At 41.1% G+C, this 21828-nt stretch overlaps 1 protein-coding gene across 1 annotated transcript; it reads left to right on the top strand.

Moving 5' to 3' along the window:
- Positions 1–2807: 2807 nt before the first annotated feature.
- LOC139388300 (complement component C6-like) lies at positions 2808–21036 on the top strand. Its single transcript, XM_071134898.1, has 17 exons — positions 2808–3006; positions 12621–12777; positions 12873–13014; positions 13118–13259; positions 13456–13600; positions 13693–13902; positions 14167–14407; positions 14517–14639; positions 14805–14971; positions 15173–15398; positions 15647–15815; positions 18278–18392; positions 19028–19160; positions 19349–19543; positions 19714–19801; positions 20018–20259; positions 20465–21036. The coding sequence occupies exons 1-17, from the start codon at positions 2861–2863 to the stop codon at positions 20647–20649; spliced, it is 2826 nt and encodes a 941-aa protein (XP_070990999.1). The 5' UTR covers positions 2808–2860; the 3' UTR covers positions 20650–21036.
- Positions 21037–21828: the final 792 nt, after the last annotated feature.

Genomic DNA, 21828 nt, shown 5'->3' on the forward strand with positions numbered 1-21828 from the left:
AGGGGGTTTCCTGGTTAAGATGTAGGCAAGTCAAATAACCAATCGTTTTCACAGTCCGATTCCCTTGGGAGATCATTTAGGGGGGTATATGAAGTAGTTCCCCTCAAGCTATTGAACATAAACATACTCACATGCACACACACTCTTGCAGAGCTCAGGATCTAGTGGCCGAGGAGTCAACACTGTGGTGAGTCAGAATTAGTTTGAATTGTATTGACAATCTGTTTGTTATCTGGAAGGGGACAGTATCTAGACCTCGTAGTTTTGCAAAACTATGGATTATATATGAGGAGGAATTTAACCTTTGATGCCTACATTCTAATTTACTATCAAGCAGATGCGGACTCGAGCCATATGACTTGGACTAGTGCTGAGCAATTAACCATAATTTCTGTTATTTTCGTTTTTTAATGAACGAATTGACAAAATTATTTGAATTCCATGTTGTTGTTTTTTTCTTCTGTGAGCTGGATGCACAGTTTCTGTAGAGATAAATTAGACCAAGCCCCGAACTGTGCGATGCAATAGGGAGTTTTATTTTACAACAGGCCAATATTGTACATAGTTTAGCGCAGAAAACGTGGCAATTAACAATAATGAGCATAATCCACTGCGTGCCAGTTTACTTGTCTGGTCATTGTGGAGCAGACATGCAGACGGATAGAAGAGAGAACTTGCAATCAAGAGGGATAGAAAGCAATTGCTTCGCTAGTTATCACTACCTGAAAATACATGATATAAGCGATTGATAGTTGGTATTAATCAGTCATAAAAGTATGCCTTATTTACTTTGAAGAACTACTAAAGTAGTGATTTTGTCAGACAGCACAGGCAGCAGCTCTATGAGATGATGACTTGGAAAGAAATAATGAAGTCATCAAACTAAACAAATATTTTATTAAAATAAAATAATGTGAATAAATGATGATTAACATCAGCATTCAACCCACATAATGCAAAAAAAAAAAAAGTATTGAAAACGAAAACGGATCATTTTTTAATCATCTAAACGAAACCAAACCGACCTCAAAAAGCACTAATCGCTCAGCACTAACTTGGACTCACAAATTTGTCGACTTGGGACTCGACTTGACAGAACATAAAATAACTTGAGACTTGACTTGGACTTGGAGCCTCAAGACTCAATATTATCTGGCCTGGTATTGTAACGTTTTGTCACTCATTTTGTGGCACAGAGTTTCTGTGGATTACTCTACAAGCAGCCAGAGACAATAGCTACAGCATCGCCCTTGCAACAAAAAAACTGCAACAGACTGGCTTGTGAAATGTACACAGCCCTCTTATATGACCCCCCGGGGGTTGGGGAGGGGGCTGGGGTATGCAGATTTTAAAAAATGTCCACACTACATACATGAATATTAAAGGCCCAGTGCACTACTTTTGTAAAACATAAAAATAAAAAAAAATTGTGTGGGGGGGGGGGGGGGGGGGGGGGGGGGTTCACAGCACCCTCAGCAGCCCTACTTCCCACAGCTATGCCATGTTCTGTTTATTGTAACACTTAGACATTTCTGTTTCATGTTTGATACTATACATTTTTATTTAAAAATGTTCTCTGACTGGGCTTGATGTTTATTGTGCACATGAATGTTCGCAAGACTCATGAGCTAGAAGTTCTGTTTATTTAATTCATTGTATGGTTTCCTCATAGATTGAACCCTCATCTTTATATCTGTGCCACTATAGCATCTGTGACAGCACCATTGAAGCTCAAACCAACAGGAATCCCTACCAAATTTACTACTTAGACTACTTTAAAATGGTGGAAGAAGGGTGGAAGCCCTCAATGGCACCGGCCATGCTAAAGCGGCTTTTTGGCCACTAGTGGCCCCTATCATTCTCTATGGGTTTTCTTTGTTCATATTTCCCAGGTTATGTCGGAATTCCATGTGTCTGTGTCCTATGTCTCTGTCATTCTGGTTATGCTAATAGGAGCGCGTGTGCCTCAGTCCATATAGAAATAGGCTAGTATGTTGAATAAGAGAAAATTGTTGTTCCAAGTATGAATTGTGATGAAATGTCATTAATAATAATGAAGTCTAATGTACCAATGTAACAATGGATGTGGAAATTGCCTTTTACATTGTAGAACCAGTTTAATGGTTGTAATTGCCAATTGGGTAATTGTATGGTCCTGGGAGGGGCTAAGTGCTTATATGTACTTGTTTGAGCTCCTGTTAGACACGTTCAATTTGGTTTCTCAAGGGGAGACTGTGCAGTCTTGCCCTCTACCTGTGTCCGTTCAGATAGGACAGGTTAAGCTTGATACAGAGGCTATTTCTTTTGGGCCCATGTATATTTGGTAAATCTACTTGTATATTTTGTATGATATGAAGCTTTCACCATTGGATCACTAAGACCTGTAAATAAATCTACACTCTAAGCACGTCAACCTGCCTCGCCTTCTGCTGATGTCACGCACTTGCGACTGCTACAAGGAACCTATTTTACAATTACATCATCAATTACATTTTGTAGACAAAATAATGAAAAGGGTTGTCTGGTAGCCTCAATAAATAGACAACGATTTGTAGTTGAACAAGTCATTGCATGTATAGATAATTTTTACTTGTGACTCGACTCAGCTTGCTGTTAGAATGCACGACTTGCACTTGACTCGAGACTCTACTTGGGACTCGACTTGAGACTCTGACCTTGTGACTTGAGACTTGCTTGTGACTCGAATAATAGTTACTTGGTCCCACCTCTGGTATCATGTGGGATGAAGTGCATGGATTTCATTGAGTGTGCCTAGATGTAAATCCTGCTCAACTATCTATTTCCTCCTTTCAGAAGTGTCCTGACCAGAGTGTGAGCTGTTCCTGGACCATCCTTCTCCATGGACCGTACCAACAGTCTCCTGGTACTGCTGCATGTCCTGGGTTCAGTTACGGTCAGCCTGGGCTGCTTCTGTGACCACTACGCCTGGAGCTCATGGTCCACCTGCACCAGAACCTGCAACTACGGGACCCAGGAGCGCCGCAGGTAAAATACACAACTTAGTATGAGCAGAGCGATAGCACAGAACTAAATGATAACTTTACATGAAGTAAAGTTGTGGGGCTTGCTTTATCTCTGTCCAAGTATTTTTATGGTAGTGGAAGAAGCTGAAATGTTTTACTGTACTATTTAAAGTAAAGTAGTTGCATACTGTATAGTCAAAGTAACGTTTTGTAAAATGATTGGTCTGATTACTTTGATATACTACTATATAAACCTTATTACTTTGGATTGTTGGGAACTTAGATCACAAAAATGCATAAACTACAGTTGATGCGTTTGAACACTGAAAGAAGACATACAGATGCAGGATCTTAATTTGAGCCAGTTTGCTACAGCAGGAAAATAATTGTGCAGCAACAGCAAATGTGAATTATTATGTGGTTTCTAATTAATGGGCATTTTTTGTAGGGGTTGATAAATTTTTCATTGAGGCAAATTATTACATTTTAAGTGGAATTTACAAACTTTAGGGATCCTTTTTAAACCTTGAATACAATGCAAGTTTGCTTTTCTGCTGTGCAGGAAAATTCTCTGCAACAAAAGAATAATCAAATTAAGATCCTACATCTATCTGTATGACAATGCGATCTTCTGTCAGGAGATGGGAATAATAGGCAGGATTGTGTGCACAACACTCTTAGCAAAGCAACTCTGAATCATTAATGCTGTGGGTTTCAAATAAATAGATGCATGATTTACTTTTGTAAAACGTTCAGTGTAAATTAAGTTTAATTTTAGTTCAAATCAAATCAAATCAACATTTATTTGTCACATACACGTGGTTAGCAGATGTTAATGCGAGTGTAGCAAAATGCTTGTGCTTCTAGTTCCGACAATGCAGTAATATCCAACGAGTAATCTAACCTAACAACGGTTGAATGACGATGTAATGATAAAGTTTTAGGCTATTTGGGGAGAGAAATATGATGTTGCATCTAGTGATTAGAGCTTTTTAAAGTATTTTTGTGGTAGTTGAAGAACTGTGTACAATGGGTTGGTATGTAGACCTACTGATAGCTAGTTGTAGTTCTATCTAATAAATAAACTCTTTAGACTAACAGTGATAAGTACATTTCCTGAAGAAAATGTGGTGTGCTTGCTAGCTTATGTTAAAGTATGTATGGTTTTGAAATGGTATAGTAGTGTTAGTGTCTGCAAGAGTAATGGTGGTGACTGTTTTTATTTTTTATTTAACCTTTATTTAACTAGGCAAGTCAGTTAAGAACAAACTATTATTTTACAATGACGGCCTACTGTGGCCAACCCCTCCCCACTGCGTCACTCGGGAACCCAATAGTTGAAAAAGTAAGTTGACTAAAATATTGATTGATTGATTGATTGATTGGTTGGTTGGTTGAGATCAATGGGCAGCCTGAACATGTGAAAGTTAGTTTGGTGTCTCTTGCTTGAACGGTTCAAGAGTTACAATTATTGTTGGTGGGTATTACAGTATATGCATGTGTATGCACACTGTCATGACGTTGGCTTGATGGGGGAGGTTTATGACCCCCATAAATACCTTTCCACTTTTCTCTCTCTCTCTACTTTATAGAGTTGACTCTTGTAAAGCCTTTGTTAACATAGAAAGAGAGAGTCTGGTGACATCAAAAGGTGGGAAACTGAACCATATTTCGGTAATCCAACCAGTTGAAAATATACGTTGGTACTTAAAACTTCTTTCTCCTACTTGAGACGTCTGCGTCTCAAGTAGGCACCTGGAAATGCAAATGCGCTACGCTAAATGCTAAATGTACTCGTTAAAACTCAAACGTTCATTAAAATATACATGTAGGGTATTGAATTAAAGCTACACTCGTTGTGAATCTAGCCAACAAGTCAGATTTTTAAAATGCTTTTCGGCGAAAGCATGAGAAGCTATTATCTGATAGCATGCAACACCCCAAAATGCCTGAAGGCGACGTAAACAAAAGAATTAGCGTAGCCGGCGCTACACAAAAACGCAGAAATAAAATATAAAACATTCATTACCTTGGATGATATTCTTTGTTGGCACTCCTATATGTCCCATAAACATCACAAATTGGTCTTTTTCCCGATTAAATCCGTCCATGAATGCCCAAAATATCCATTTGTATGGCCTGTCTGCATCACGAAAAAAGCTCTCTTCCAACACGCAACGTCATGTTTAAAAATTATATAAGTTGCCTATATTCTTTGACAAAAAACTTCAACCTACTTTTATAACCCAACTTTAGGTATTTGTAAACGTTAATAAGCGATCAAATTGATCACTGGGCGATCTGTATTCAATAGCAGCTACAAAAGAAAACAGTGTCCATTTTTCAATCTTCCAAAATCGATTGAGGTAGGCTGGATGGAATCAAGGATCTATTCGTAATGTCTCAATGGATTTTTGTCAATGAAAATGACGTTTTTGGTGACATCTTTTGGAAGCTGTAGGAATTGCATCCGTCTCCATATTAAATTTGGTTTCCTTTAAATAATCCATGAAAGGGGCGCATGGATACTTTTTTCAGATTTCAGTGACCAGTTTTTCTTGCGCTTTTCAATGAAACACACGCTCTGTTATAGTCACAGCCGTGATTTAACCAGTTTTAGAAACTTCAGAGTGTTTTCTATCCACACATACTAATCATATGCATATACTATATTCCTGGCATGAGTAGCAGGACGCTGAAAAGTTGCGCGATTTTTAACAGAATGTTCGAAAAAGGAGGGGGTAGGATAAAGAGGTTATGAATAGGATGTCAGATCAGTTGATGTCTGAGACATGATTACTGATGACAGGACGACATAAACTGTATCTTGGAAAATCAGATTCACATGGAATTGTTGTGCAATTGAAATGTTTAAATATGAATCTATTTGTGAAAAGAAGAAATGTAATTTTAGCTTCTGAAACGAGAGAACGGTTTGACACTCTGCTCACTCAGAGGCCTCGTCCAAGTGAACAGACATGGGTTGTAAACTATGAAACACGCCCTTCTTTCACCACTATATAAACCCGTTGATGAAAATTCAACTTCCTGTTCCAAGGACGTGCGGACTTGCGGTCCCCACGTTGAAAAAACAAAGATCACATACAGAACTAAGTCAACCTCAGCGTGAGCTCTGGTTGAACGAAAAGAACCTAACGAAATTAGCATCGAATTTCAACGTGAAGATGACGATCAACACGCCGAAAGGATGAATTTAGACTATACCAGCCAGAATATAGCATGAGCTTAAAAGTATAGCAACTTGGTATGAACTTTTAACTCTTATTCACTAAAGAAGTGATACCCTCTCCGCCCGTTAAACGTGGGCTATGAGAGGACGGACAGAGTATCCATTCTACCACGCTCCAGTTCACCACTAGACATTCTTCAGAGGACAAGAGATCCATGCTGGACCACCCGGCCTTCCATCTACGAACAACCGATCGAAGCGCAGCTCAGAGAAAACATTTATTGCATTTTCCTTTTTCAAATGGGCGGTTATTTAGAATGCATAAGATTTTTTATGATAACGTCCCGATAGAGACACAAAACCTTTTTTCTCCTCAGTCATCCCGCTCTTTCACTCAAACCCAACTCCCTTTCTTAGTGTAACCAGCCTTCATATCTGTTCCGTCCGCTAGGGACGTTTTCCTTTATGACATAATTTGTAATCAATGTATAATACATTCTGTGTATATGTAATTCTGTGTGATTATTTAGGTATTTAGTAAATAAATGATGAAACCAAATTTTGTATTGCTGATTCAACTTGTTAGCCAGGGTTCGTGAAGATAACCAAGAATTTACAACTTTCAGATGAGACTGAATAAAGTGACGATTAAATATTGACTGCTACTGATGTAAAAGATTACTAGGTCTTTAAGAGTTTATTCGGAAGATAACAGCTCTATAAACATTATTTTATTGTGCCCCAACTTTCTAGTTAATTACATTTACATGATAAGCTTAATCAGGTAATATTAATTACAGAGAAATTATTTTATAGAATAGCATGTCATATCACTTAATCCGGCATAGCCAAAGACACGACAACATTTAAGAAGTTATAAATTATAGTGCAGACAAGAGCTAGACCAGAGCTAGCTAGCTACACCCAGGACCAGAACTGAATCTGCTAGCTTGTGACATGACTTACTGCATCTGTAATGAAAGCAGTTGATGGGTTACTAAAACAGCTTTACCTCTTGATTAGTAGAAGCGATTCCTGATATTTTCTCAGATTTGAAATGCAGAGAATTCATACGCTACACATTTTTGTCTGTCTTGTTGGGGGAGTGGTCAAAACTGCAGTTGTTTGGAAAAAGTTAGGAAACCATTTTTTTAATGCAGTTACTAAAACAGATGTATGGTTAGATTGGTAGCAGATATTTTTGTTCTGACGAAAGATTTTAATAGCAGAGAAGGAGACATACCCTTTAACTTTTTGTCTAACTTGTTGTGAAATTGGTCAACATTTCAGTTGTCTATAAAAAGTTACAGAAAATGTTGCTGATGCAGTTATTAAAACTGCTGTAACATTTGATCCATTCCAGATAATTCTGTTCTAATTTCAGATTGGAATAGCAGTGAAGGAGACCAAGATGTCATATCCTCAAACCTTTTGCCTAAGTTTTTGGCAAAGTGGTAAAAGTAGCTGATTTGTATCAAAAGTTAAATTTTTGCATTTACAGTGAATGGAATGTTGGAAGAGATGATGTCACAATGGGACCTTTAGAATGTTGAGGGAATCCCATGAAAGTGGATGGACAAAAATAAAGATTAAAAAAATTCTGACTTAAAAGGTATAAAAGATATCAAAATGTTGTATGTCTGCACACCCAAATCTATTTTGCATGAAGAAACAACCTGTCATTCATCAAAACTTTGTGAATATCTGGGTTTTTCCTCTTCACAATGCAGACTGCATTTAATCAGTGAACACCACTCGTTTTTATTACAACACACCTGTCATAATTGTTTTCTTTACTAAAGTAGAGGTTTATTATTATTATTATAGCTAAAGGTACTGCATAGGTGTAAACATTTTTTTTTGTGCCAAAGATAGCACTTGTATAGCCTAAGAAAGTAGAAGAAATGTGCAGAAAGTAGTTTTGAATGCCTTTTATTGAAGGTAAACAATAACAGTCTTGAACTTTTTTGGCAACATAGTGATATATACTTATATACTGTACAATGAGGAATTAATCTGCAAAGTACTAGTCTTAATTTTTTAAAACCATTGCTCCCTCCCACCCACAAGTGGTATAAACAACAACAATTAATAAGAATAAAGTAAGATAATTGATGCAAAACAAAAATGTGAAGAACATAAATCAATCAGCTCTAATTAGCACATGTAGGACAGTATGCAAGTGTGTGTGCATGGACTTTGCAGATGTATTTCTCACATGTTCAGCACATAGTATTTGTTATACAGTCCTTCTTTGGGGGGAAGAATTGGCATCTCCTCCTCTTGCTTGCCCCAGCTGCAACCTCAGGTGGATCAGGACAAGATTAATCCCCCTGAACAGCTTTCACAAGTGCTGCAGAGGCTGCTGCGTGGGGGAGGCACTCCCTTCTTTGAATGTGTGGTGTTACAAGTGCCTTTCCCAGCTGCTCCAGGAACACCATCCTCTTGTTCTGCTTATCAGGCATCCAGGTAGGGTTGATTTTGTTCCATATCACGAAGGCATTGTATGAGGACACATCAATGAGGTTATGGAAGCTGACCATGGTCCAGCTGGCAGTCATCCTCCTGCAGCTGTAAGATCCAATCGCCTTGTCCAGGTTGTCCACGCCTCGTTTGTTGTGGTTACAGTCCAGGTTGATGGCTGGCTTCCTGTCCTCACGATCACTGATCTCAGCTATTTTGTGCAGTGTGCTCAGGAGGACCACATTCTTGTTCCTCTTTGGGAGATAAGACACTAGAGTGGTGGTGGGGTGAAGGCAAAATTTGATGAAAAGGCCTCTCTTAACGAGCTTAGGCTTGTTCTTTCTAACTGTGCCAACCATGGTTATCTTCCTCTTCAGGAGCTGCTGGCTGAGTTCAATCAGTAGCACACATAATCTCAATTTCTAATTGTGTGTGTATTTGTGGTTGTTGTGGTGTGTAAATGATTTTATAACTGCCTGGTGGTGTACAGCTTTCATGGAAATATGAACAAAGGCGATGTTTCACTTTTTCTAATGTTGGGGTCGTTCTAGGAAAAGTCATCAAATTTCAAGTTGAAGAAAGATAATTTAGGGTTTTTTCTCTTCTGTTAAACACAGTGGCAGGTCATTTTTGACTCTTAAGACAACACAAGAGGAGTAGCGTATTAAATAACAACAATAATAATAATATTTATAAAACAATCAGAGTATGATGAAGATTTACAGTTTAGCATGTCCCATCTAATAACAAATTCAGAGTTAGCCTACAATTATAAGACTTTTGTATTTGATTTTAAATAGCCTAGTAATTGGGCTTTTAAAATATATTTTCATGATTAACAGGCTGACACATTGCCTTTAGCTACAGAATATCCCACCACCATGTATTTCCAGATCCTCCCCTCTCTCCTTCATTCCTTTCTCCAGAAAGCAGAGAGGGGCTGTCAAACGTTTTAATTAAATATGTTTTGCTGTAAAAATATGTTACTGTCGATGTTCACAAACAGATTTCATTTGGTTTCCCAAATTAAGCAGTGGGTAGTTGCAGGAACAGGGTTGGAGGGACCATAGGCGGAACATCACCTCACATCTGCAAAATAACCGAAGTAGCCTACCAACATGTCGGATAGACATGAGTGAAACGAACCCTGCGGGAAAGTGGCCTCCGTTGCAAAAGGATGACGTATTTTTTCTCTTGCTCCCTTTCCAGTACATTTGCTAATGGGCCATTCTAAATCTAAACAAATTGTACATATTAGTAAAGACAAGATTCAATTTAAATTGAGAATAGTCTGATGGATGAAAATATGATCACTTGAGGAGAGAACAACGTGTGCAGCAAGGAACAAAGCACAAGCTGTTTTTTTCCGACTTTCTCAAATCATCGATAGCTTAGTCATAATGCAGCCCATATATCTTAATTTATAAGGCATTCTATGGTTTGCAACATTTCACAACTTAAGTTGCCAAATAACTCTAAATCTAGCATATTGATAGAACCTGTTTCAAATGATCACTTTCACGCTCAGGGAATGGAAAAAAATATTATTTATATTTTATTCAGCTAAATTCATTTAAATTATTGCTACTATAAAATCATATAATGTAAAATAATGTCAAAGGCACTTATAAGCATTTCTTGTCTGCTAAACAAGCCTATAGCATGGTGCATAGCCAGATAACATTCAGTGCATTCGGAAAGTATTCAGACCCCTTGACTGTGTCCACATTTGTTACATTACAGTCCTATTTTAAAATTGATGAAATAAAAAAATCCTCATCAATCTACGCACAATACCCTATAATGACAAAAGCGAAAACAGGTTTTTCACATTTTTGCAAATGTGTTAAAAATAAAAGAAAACTGAAGTATTCAGAACATTTCATATGAGACTCGAAATTGAGCTCAGCTGCATCCTGTTTCCATTGATCAACCTTGAGATGTTTCTACAACTTGATTGGAATCTACCTGTGGTGAATGTAATTGTTTTGACATGATTTGGAAAGGCACACACCTGTCTATATATACAGTTGAAATCGGAAGTTTACATACACTTAGGTTGGAGTCATTAAACTAGTTTTTCAACCACTGCACAAATTTCTTTGTTAACAAGCTATAGTTTTGGCAAGTCAGTTAGGACATCTACTTTGTGCATGAAACAAGTAATTTTTCCAACAATTGTTTACAGACAGATTATTTCACTTATAATTCACTGTATCACATTTCCAGTGGGTTAGAAGTTTACATACACTAAGTTGACTGTGTCTTTAAACAGCTTGGAAAATTCCAGAAAATTATGTCATGGCTTTAGAAGCTTCTGATAGGCTAATTGACATAATTTGAGTTAATTTGAGGTGTACCTGTGGATGTATTTCAAGGCCTACCTTCAACCTCAGTGCCTCTTTGCATGACATCATGGGAAAATCAAAAGAAATCAGCCAAGACCTCAGTAAAAAAATTGTAGACCTCCACGTCTGGTTCATCCTTGGGAGCAATTTCCAAATGCTTGAAGGTACCACGTTCATCTGTACAAACAATAGTATGCAAGTATAAACACCATGGGACCACGCAGCTGTCAAACCGCTCAGTAAGGAGACACATTCTGTGTCCTAGAGAAAAACATACTTTGGTGCGAAAAGTGCAAATCAATCCCATAACAACAGCAAAGGACCTTGTGAAGATGCGGGAGGAAACAGGTACAGAAGTATCTGTATCCACAGTAAAACAAGTCCTATATCGACATAACCTGAAAGGCCGCTCAGCAAGGAAGAAGCCACTGCTCCAAAACCGCCATAAAAAAGCCAGACTACAGATTGCAACTGCACATGGGGACAAAGATCGTACTTTTTGTAGAAATGTCTTATTGTCTGATGAAACAAAAATATAACTGTTTGGCCATAATGACCATCGTTATGTTTGGAGGAAAAAGGGGGAGGCTTGCAAGCCGAAAAACACCATCCCAACCGTGAAGCACGGGGGTGGCAGCATCATGTTGTGGGGGTGCTTTGCTACAGGAGGGACTGGTGCACTTCTCAAAATAGATGGCTTCATGAGGAAAGAATATTATTTGGATTTATTGAAGCAAAATCTCAAGCTCAAGCTCTGTCAGGATTAATGGGCCAAAATTCACCCAATTTATTGTGGGAAGCTTGTGGAAGGCTACCCGAAACGTTTGACCAAAGTTTTTTTTAAGTATAGGCAATGCTACCAAATACTAATTGAGTGTGTGTAAACTTCTGACCTATTGGGAATGTGATGAAATAAATAAAAACTGGAAAAAATCATTCTCTCTACTACTATTATTCTGACATTTCACATTCTTAAAATAAAGTGGTGATCCTAACTGACCTAAGACAGGGAATTGTTAGTAAGATTAAATGTCAGGAATTGTGAAAAACTGAGTTTAAATGTATTTGGCTAAGGTGTATGTAAACTTCCGACTTCAACTGTACGCGTTCGTGAGAGACTCAAGTTTCCACCGAGGGGTTAAGTTAGTGTGTAGCCCAAACGGTTCACATGCTACAGACAGAAGTTGGTAGATCAGATGTACCGACTTCAGACGAGTCCTGCAGATCCGGACGGGCGACACCAGGGGATGTAGTGGATTGAGACGCAGCCCATGCAAAGAACCAGATATCTCTAGCTTAAAGTGATTCATTTTTATGGGGATTTTTGTATTATGTTAACTAGATTTCCGCGGGGCCGCAGACATTGACTATTGTTATTGTTTTACTATAATAAGTCAGAAGTATGTCAAATATTTAAAGTGGGATTTTTGCTTCACAAGCCCCATAAATGACATAAAGGAAGGATATTTTACTGTAAGTGATATATGATTAATGTGTATAATTTTGAGGTCAGTTGGCCAAAAGCTCCTTTTGCGTTTGTTCAGCGTTTCCATGACCATCTCAGTTTTAAACAAACCTCGTTTGAAATACAATAGAATACGACTTTCTGTGTTTTCACAATTCCCTCCTCTGCAGGAGTATCCGATATGATGACTATTACTGGAAGAATAGCTGTGAGCAGCTGTGTCAAAAGCATGAGAGTCGGGCATGTAACGTCCAGGCCTGCTTCATCCACTGTCAACTCACTGATTGGGCCAACTGGTCCGGGTGCTCCCCGTGTGCCAAAAAACAGGCAAGTGAAAGAATATACACACACAGAGACACACAGACAGAAATACACGCACACACTTCCACCGTCTGTCTCTGACCAGTTTTCTGATGTTGTAGTTAAGGACTCGGTCACTGCTAAGGCCTTCCCAGTTTGGAGGCGTGGAGTGCGATGCTGTTCTGACAGAAGACAGAGCGTGTTACCCATCAACAGAGTGCAAGATGGAAACACTCAACTGCAAAGAGTTTCAGTGTGGCAATGGTGAACAGTCACATATTCACCTACTACATATATAGTATGGACAAAATACTGCATGTGCACATTTAAACAAAACTCTGCTCATGTACATTTCCCCTTGTCGCAGGTCGCTGTATCAGCTCCAAACTAACATGCAATAAACAGAACGACTGTGGGGACAACTCAGATGAGAAGAACTGTGATGAATTCAAAATAGTGTGTCCTGTTGAGAAGAGAGTGGTCCCTGGAGCTGACCTCATAGGAAACGGGTAGGTTAAAGGTCAAAGGCCAGCATAAGACATTGCCTGGAGCAGTGGTCAATGTCATAGTAGATGTTTAGCAGTAGTCAGTGAATACAGAGCAGGACTGCTTCATGTAATTTCTTGATACGTATCCTGTGATTTTAAGAAAAGTAACGTAACTTCAGGGTTAATGCTGCTGGCTTCTGTTACTTTCCTGTTTTAGGTTTGATGCCATGGCAGAGGCTATGAGGGGTGCGGTACTGGATAACATGTTCATGGGGGACACCTGCAACCTTAACAGGAGCAGAGGCAGCAGCTACAGGCTGTACTACCGCGTCCCAGCCAATGTAGAAAGCTTTGAGATCAAGGTACAGTACTAATGCATAGAGATCTCATCTTATTCTATTCCCCATGTTTGACTGGTGTGGGATCAGATCTAGTTGTGGTTCTGCTTCCACAGGTCGAGATCCCAGATGACTTTAAACAGGAACCCCAGCCAGTCTACAGTGAGACCGTCAACCTGGCCTCCCCACCAGTCTCTACCAGAAGTGATTCCTCCAGTGGTGACTCTAGTTTAATCTGGGTCCCGATCTTCTTCTTTGGTTCCAGACGCCACCACCAATCCAACACAGACACATTCAAGCAGGCTATTTCAGCTTCAAAGAAGACGGCAAGCTGCATCTACAGTATATGCACTCTCACATATTCACAATCACACACACAAAAATAAACACCCTGATCACAGTATTGCAACGTAGTGGTAGACCTTGAAGTAGAGGTTTCCCTCAATCACAGATCTAAGATCACATTACCATACCCTCTATCCAAGCAGTAGGACTGGCATTTATTGTGAGGCAGGCATACAATCACTGCATTTCAAAGCTGGGAAGGTAACACTGACGTTATGATTACGTAATCTCACCCTATTCTGCAGGACTCCCAGTTCTTCCGAGTGCACCAGGTGTTACCTGTATCCAGATTCAGGGTGAAGGATTCAGACCTGTACCTGACAGAGCCCTTCTTACAGTTTCTGACCAGCCTGCCCCTGGAGTACAACTACGCCCTCTACAGGGAGATCTTCAAGCACTTTGGGACCCACTACTTCGCCTCCGGAACCTTAGGGGGACACTATGATCTGCTTTACCAATACAGCAGACTGGAGCTTAAGAACAGTGGTACGAGAGCACAGCCTTGTAGTCAAAAGGAGGCACAATACCCACTGCTAGTGCATTGTTCTCTCTGATTTCATAAATTGTTCATTTTTTTTGTGTTTCATTGTCACAGGTTTAACAGAAGAGCATACCAAAGGATGCCTAAAGTCTGAGTCGAGCATGTTTATAATAATATACTCGCAAAGTTCAAATGTTGTAAGATGCTCCGACAATACAATGACTCAAAAACATGAAGGTTGGTTTTTCTAATTACCGTTACACACAAATTGAACATTCAAGATAGACCACCTTGCTCTAGTCGTCTTGACTTTTCACTTGTTCGGTTTCATTAAGTATCTCTCTCAATAGTTTTGTTGAGAACTGGCTCTTCACCCTTTACTGTTACTTCTGTGTTGGTCAGGGTCTTTCGTGCAGTCGTCAGAGAAGTCTTTCTCCATGGTGCGTGGAGGCAGGACCGGAGAGGCTGCAGCCCTGGCCTGGGAGCAGAAAGGGGCTGCCCCTGACAGCACCACTTATAAGAACTGGGCCAAATCACTCATAGACAACCCTGCTGTTGTGGAATATGAGGTCAGAACTCCCTCCGTGGAATATAATGAAATAGGATGGAAACAATGAATCCAGTTAATTCATTGATTGTGTATGATTGGCTGTGATATAGTGAATCCAAACCATCTTTTTGAGATACTTTTGGTTTATAACAGCTCTTTCCTAAGACATAAAACATGTCACTTCCTGTGAGAAATCGGTCTCCTTCCTATCTGTCTCCAGCTGTTGCCCATCATCAATCTGGTCAAGGGGATCCCATGTGCTGCCACTAAAAGAAGGCACCTGACCAGAGCTCTGGTGGAGTACCTGGAGGACTTTGACTCCTGCAAGTGTGCCCCCTGCCCTAACAATGCCCGTGCCGTCCTTTCTGGCACAGACTGTCAGTGCATCTGCCAGACGGGCACCTATGGGCCCAACTGTGAGCAACGGGCGCAAGACTACACCTCAGGTACACAGCAGCACCCACTCACTCACTGATATACACATTTTTATACAGGATGAGGATTATGTATAGTCCCTGTTGTGTATTGCACAGTCATTTGACAGTGCTCAGTATGTTTGACTGACACCAGACACTGCTGAATGTGGTTTGACTCCTGGTGATTAGTACACACCAAACAGTGCTGAATGTGGTTTGGCTTCTGGTCTGTAAATACCAGGCAGATCTGAGTGTGGTTTGCTGTGTGGTTTCCTCAGAGGCAGTAGATGGTTACTGGAGCTGCTGGGGGACATGGAGTGCCTGTGATGCATCCATGAAGAGACATCGTACCAGAGAGTGCAACAACCCCGCTCCCCTGAGGGGGGGAAAACTCTGCCAGGGACCGGCCAGACAGGAGGAGGGATGCTTCATCTCCATTTTCCAAGAGTAAGAGAGACTGACATGTTTAAGCCTTGAGACAATTGAGATATGGATTGTGTATTTGTGCCATTCAGAGGGAGAATGGGCAAGACAAAATATTTAAGTTCCTTTGAACGGGGTATGGACGCGAGCTGCACAGTGACGCGAACCTACCAGACGAGCTAAATGCCTTTTAAGCTCACTTAGAGGCAAGCAACACTGAAGCATGCACGAGAGCTGGATGACTGTGTGATAACGCTCATGGTAGCCAATATGGACACTCTTGGTAGCCGATGTGAACAAAACCTTTAAACAAGTCAACATTCACAAAGGCTATGGGCCAGACGGATTACCAGGACATGTACTCAAAGCATGCCCGGACCAACTGTCAGGTGTCTTCACTGACATTTTCAATCTCTCCCTGACCGAGTCTGTAATACCTACATGTTTCAAGCAGACCACCATAGTCCCTGTGCCAAAGGAAGCGAAGGTAACCTGCCTAAATGAATACCGCCCCGTGGCACTCACGTCGTTAGCCATTAAGTGCTTTGGTCATGGCTCACATCAACAGCCTCCTCCCGGACACCCTAGACCCACTCCAATTTGCATACTGCCCCAACAGATCCACAGATGATGCAATCTCAATCTCACTCCACACGGCCCTTTCTCACCTGGACAAAAGGAACACCTATGTGAGAATGCTGTTCATTGACTACAGCTCAGCTTTCAACACCATAGTGCCCACGAAGCTCATCACTAAGCTATGGACTCTGGGACTAAACACCTCCCTCTGCAACTGGATTCTGTTCTTCCTGATGGGCTGCCCCCAGGTAGTAAGAGTATGCAACAACACATCTGCCACGCTGATCCTTAACACTGGGGCTTCTCAGGGGTGTGTACTTAGTCCCCTCCTGTATTCCCTGTTCACCCACAACTGCGTGGCCAAACACGACTCCACACCATCATTAAGTTTTCTGACGACACAACAGTGGTAGGCCTGATCACCGACAACAATGAGACGGCCTATAGGGAGAAGGTCAGAGAACTGGCAGTGTTGTGCCAGGACAACAACCTCTCACTCAATGTGAGCAAGACAAAGGAGCTGATTGTGGACTACAGGAAAAGGCGGGCCGAACAGGCCTCCATTAACATCGACGGGGCTGGAGTGGAGCGGGTCAAGAGTTTCAAGTTCCTTGGTGTCCACTTCACCAATCAACTATCATGGTCCAAACATACCAAGACAGTCATGAAGAGGGCACAACAAAACAATTTACCCATCAGGAGACTGAAAAGAATTGGCATGGGTGCCCAGATCCTCAAAAGGTTCTACAGCTGCATCATCGAGAGTAAACACCAGGCAGGTCTGAGTGTGGTTGCATCACTGACTGGTTGCATCACCGCCTGGTATGAGAACTGCTCGGCATCTGACCGGTAGGAGCTACAGAGGGTAGTGCGAACGGCCCAATACATCACTGGGGCCAAGCTTCCTGCCATCCAGGACCTATATAATAGGCAGTGTCAGAGGAAAGCCCATAAAATTGTCAGAGACTCCAGTCACCCAAGTTATAGACCTGTTTTCTCTGCTACTGCACGGCAAGCGGTACCGCAAAGTCTAGGACCAAAAGGCTCCTCAACAGCTTTTACCCCCAAGTCATATGACTGCTGAACAATTCATAAAATCGCCACCAGACAATTTACATTGACCCCCCCCCCACCCCCCTCCCTTTTGTACACTCACTGTTTGTTTGTTACAGTACCTATGCATAGTCACTTCGCCCCCACCTACATGTACAGATAACCTCAACTAACCTGTACCCCTGCACACTGACTCTGTACCAGTACCCCCTGTATATAGCCTCGTTATTGTTATTCTTATTGTGTTACTTTTATTATTACTTTTTATTTTAGTCTACTTGGTAAATATGTTATTCTTGAACTGCACTGTTAGTTAAGGGTTTGTAAGTAAGCATTTCACGGTAAAGTCTAGTTGTTGGATTTGGTAGTAGGTGCCAGGCGCACCGGTTTGTGTCAAGAACTGCAACGCTGCTGGGTATTTCACGCTCAACAGTTTCCCGTGTGTATCAAAATTATCCACCACCCAAAGGACATCCAGCCAACTTGACACCTGTGGGAAGCATTGGAGTCAACGTGGACCAGCATCCCCGTGGAATGCTTTCGACAACTTGTAGAATCCATGCCCCGGCGAATTGAGGCCGTTTTGAGGGAAAAAAGGCAGGGTGCAACTCAATATTAGAAAGGTGTTCCTAATGTTTGGTATACCCAGTGTATATTGAAAGCAGGTGTGGTTCCAGTGTTCATTAATACACTTTATGTTAGTGTTTCCTTTATTTTGACAGTTACCTGTACATACCACTCCAGTAAAATAGAATCGATCAGGAAGAGTGTTGGTCTTCTAGATAAAAACGTACTGTTGATTTATATACCTGAGTGCATTTCTGATTTTCTGTTGGTCTGTCTTTTCTCCGCAGGCAAAATGTATGTGTTAATGATGAGGACTTTGCCACAGAGGGGCGGGCGGAGGGCTTGCCTCCCGGCGTGGAGGGCTGTCCAAGACCCAAGCGTCCTGCCAACAGTCACCTCAGGGTAGACACAAGCTAACAACACTAGCTGCTAACAAAGCTAACAGAGACAGAACTCACTAAAGATCTCTGAAAGAGTGATATTTCCAAAGACTCTGGGCCAGTTCTAAGTGATGTCACAGTCTTAGTGACCTTTACCTGTTTATACCCTTATTAGCATCTTATTTTTCTTTATTTAGTCTCTCTCGCTCTCTCAGGGGTTTTATTGGCATGATAAAGAATTACATTGCCAAAGAAAGTGAAATAAACAATCATAAATAAACAATAAGCATTACACACACAAACATTTTCAAAGAAACGTTTGACATGTCAGATTGTTAACTACAGTGTTGTAACAATGTGCAAATAGCTTTTCTTTTTTTGGGGGGGTCAGTCACAGTGGTCAGATATTCTGCCACTGTGTACTCTCTGTTTAGGGACAGATGGCATTCCAATGTTTTCAGTTTTTGGAATGAATTATTATTTCCCTCATGATTTGGTTGGGTCTAATTATCCTGGGGCTCTGTGGTATCTGTTTGGATTTTTTAACAGAGCCCCAGAACCAGCTGGCTGAGGGGCCTCTTCTCTAGGTTCATCTCTCTGCAGGTTAGGGCTTTATGATGGAAGGTTTGGTCTCTCTCTCTGTCTTCTCAATGTCAGAAAGATAAGCGTTACTATGAGTTTGGCGACATGGAGGAGTTCCTGTGCTTCACAGGGTTTGAAATGGAAGGTTACCAGTTCATCAACTGTCGCCCTGACGGGACCTGGACCCCTCCCACAGGGATGTGCATCAGTAAGTCTGTCCTCTTAGGAACAATCCCTGCATAGAATGCAGACAGAAGGCATAACACTCTGTCCATACCAAACCTCTTTTGTATGGAAAGACTTTGGAATCCATGTTTTGCCAATAATATAATACTTAAAAAAAAAAAATGTTTTAATGTCAAACCAGTCTTGTTGAGTATTTGTCCTCCATCTTAGGGAAGGTGTGCTCCCCGCCTGCCGTGCCTGAGGGTATGACTCTGTACCCCTCCAAGAAGGAGTACAAGGTGGACCACTCCGTGGGACTTGAATGCACGGAGAGAGGCATGGTTCCGTCAGAACAGGGCTTCTACACCTGTGCCAAGAGTCTAACCTGGGAGCCTCCACTTCCTAAAGACCTGCACTGCAAAATAGGTAGTCTGTCTCAAATGGACTTTGAAGAAACATTAGAGGGATGTTGGTGGAAAGTTGGCATCCTTTTAAAGACCTCATAGAGTTTTTCGACAATCAAGTGGAGATCACATGACTGACAATATAATTAAATTACGTAATTGTATGTTTGTCCTGTCAATGTGTCTGTCCAGATAAGCCATTTGTTCCTGACAATCAATGTGGGAGAGGAGAGAGGCACGTTGGATCCAAATGTATCTGCGTGGCACGTGAGACATGCCTGTGAGCACTTTTACCTATCAATCATAATTAAGTCATGAACAATTCAATATTAATGGATTTTGAATTGCCTTTTAACATTAGCTAAGCACATGCATCTGAAGGCCACCATAATAATTTGGTTCCCGAATCAGTCTGTTCATCTAGATTTGTCCTCTTCTTGGACTGACTAATGATTTCCATGTCTGCGTGTGCTCCACCTGTGTGTGTGTATTGCAGCCCATACAAAACTGAGTTCTGCATCTTCAATGCTGAAGTTGGCAGTGGTGTGATGATGTCTTACTGTGGTTTCCACTCGGCCCGTTGCCATGGTGACCAGCTCTTCTTCATGAATGTGGGCCCGTGTGACGAGGATGTGGTCAGCCTGGACTGGGCCAAGTTCAGGGTCAGCATGGCTGCCAAGAGCTCAGTCCAGGAGCCCTGCGACTCTGACACCTGCTATGAGTGGGAGAGCTGCACTGGTATGACTGACTGACCACAGATTCCCTCTCAGATTTAGATAGCACTTGACCACTTCATCTGAAATAACCTAATCTGCAAAGAGTTAACTAGTTTACATGCAATACAATTAATTATGTTTCAAGGATGAATGTGTCGATAGGGTTTCAACATAGCAAAATCATTTCATATACCTGTGCTCTTTCCCTTTTGTCTTTGTGCAATCAGAGTCCAAACAGTGTCTGTGTAAAGTTCCCCGGGACTGTCCTAAGGAGGGAGAACACATGTTCTGTGTGAAGCTGCTGAAGACCCAGAGCAAGAGGAGTGTGAATCTGTGTTTCATGGCTGCCATCAAGTGTAGAAAGATGGAGTTTGAGATTCTCAACGAAGGCCTGTGTGAGGAGTCCACATAACCAGGTCCTAGTGTAGCTTTCCTCTTCCTGTATTCTATCACTCTCTCCCTCTCCATTATATCATACAGCACAACTGTAAAGATGGACGTTCTGAAGGAGCTGATTTTTGTCCCGTTTGAATTGCAGCTTTGTTCAACTTAATTTGTTTTACAATCTAGCTTGAAGTGAATTTCTTTGCATGTTATTTTGTGCTTGTATGTCTTTTTTATATCCTTTTATGACTATTTTCTTGTGTTGTTATGAAATCAAATATATTTTGGCAAAATGTGGTGTTTAAATTAAATTAACAAAAACAAATATGTTTGTATCCAATATTTTATTTACAACAACTTGCAACTACATATAACTGCCAAAAATAAAGGAAACACCAACATAGTGTCTTAATAGTGTCACGTGTGTTCCCTCTCAGGCCTCTAGGTCACCAGGCTGCTCGTTAGGGCGCACACCTTTCACCAGCATTGCATGCATAATGACACTAACCTGGACTCCATCACCTCCTTGATTACCTGCCCTTTATATGTCACTTCCTTTGGTTTCTTCCCCAGTCGTCATTGTTGCTGTTTCATGTCGGTGCGCTGTTTGTGGTTCTTGTTTTGTTCATTTATTTATTTATTAAATGTATTCACTCCCTGAACTTGCTTCCTGACTCTCAGCATACATCGTTACCAATAGAGTGTCGGGTCACCAGAACAGCTTCAATGTGCATTAACATAGGTTCTGGAACTCTATTGGAGGGACACCATTCTTCAATGAGAAATTCCATTATTTTGTGTTTTGTAGATGGTGGTGGAAAGCCCTGCCTCAGGGACCGCGCCAGAATCTCCGTAAAATGGGCATGATACACGAGCACAGGATGCGGTGCGGTGAAACACTGCTTGCCTTCCATTGCAATGAATGGGAAGCAATGAGAAGAGGGGAGCTGTGGGCGGTGCGGTGAAAAATATACACCTTTCCCAACTTTATGCAAATCACAAGCGGCGACCGCTGGGCGATGACCAATCACATCGAGTGGTTCCCATGAGAAATTTGACCCTATGCGACCCAAGGCTGGAGACTTTCTTCATCAAAGATGGCTGACAAAAATACTAGGATGGAAGCAAATGTAAGTGATTATAATGTCATAATGAATCATATGAGAAATGTACAGTTGACAGGAATGTGTTAATGTAGAGACAAACG

The sequence above is a fragment of the Oncorhynchus clarkii genome, chromosome 29 (genome assembly GCF_045791955.1).
Source record: "Oncorhynchus clarkii lewisi isolate Uvic-CL-2024 chromosome 29, UVic_Ocla_1.0, whole genome shotgun sequence".
Taxonomy (NCBI): Eukaryota; Metazoa; Chordata; class Actinopteri; order Salmoniformes; family Salmonidae; genus Oncorhynchus; species Oncorhynchus clarkii.

Bases quoted from the DNA above. Each gene is read 5' to 3' on its own strand.
- LOC139388300 (XM_071134898.1), top strand. From the start codon at position 2,861: ATGGACCGTACCAACAGTCTCCTGGTACTGCTGCATGTCCTGGGTTCA. The intron at 14,408-14,516 runs GTACGAGAGCAC...TCATTGTCACAG, and splicing joins ACTGGAGCTTAAGAACAGTG to GTTTAACAGAAGAGCATACC. The intron at 14,972-15,172 runs GTCAGAACTCCC...ATCTGTCTCCAG, and splicing joins CTGCTGTTGTGGAATATGAG to CTGTTGCCCATCATCAATCT.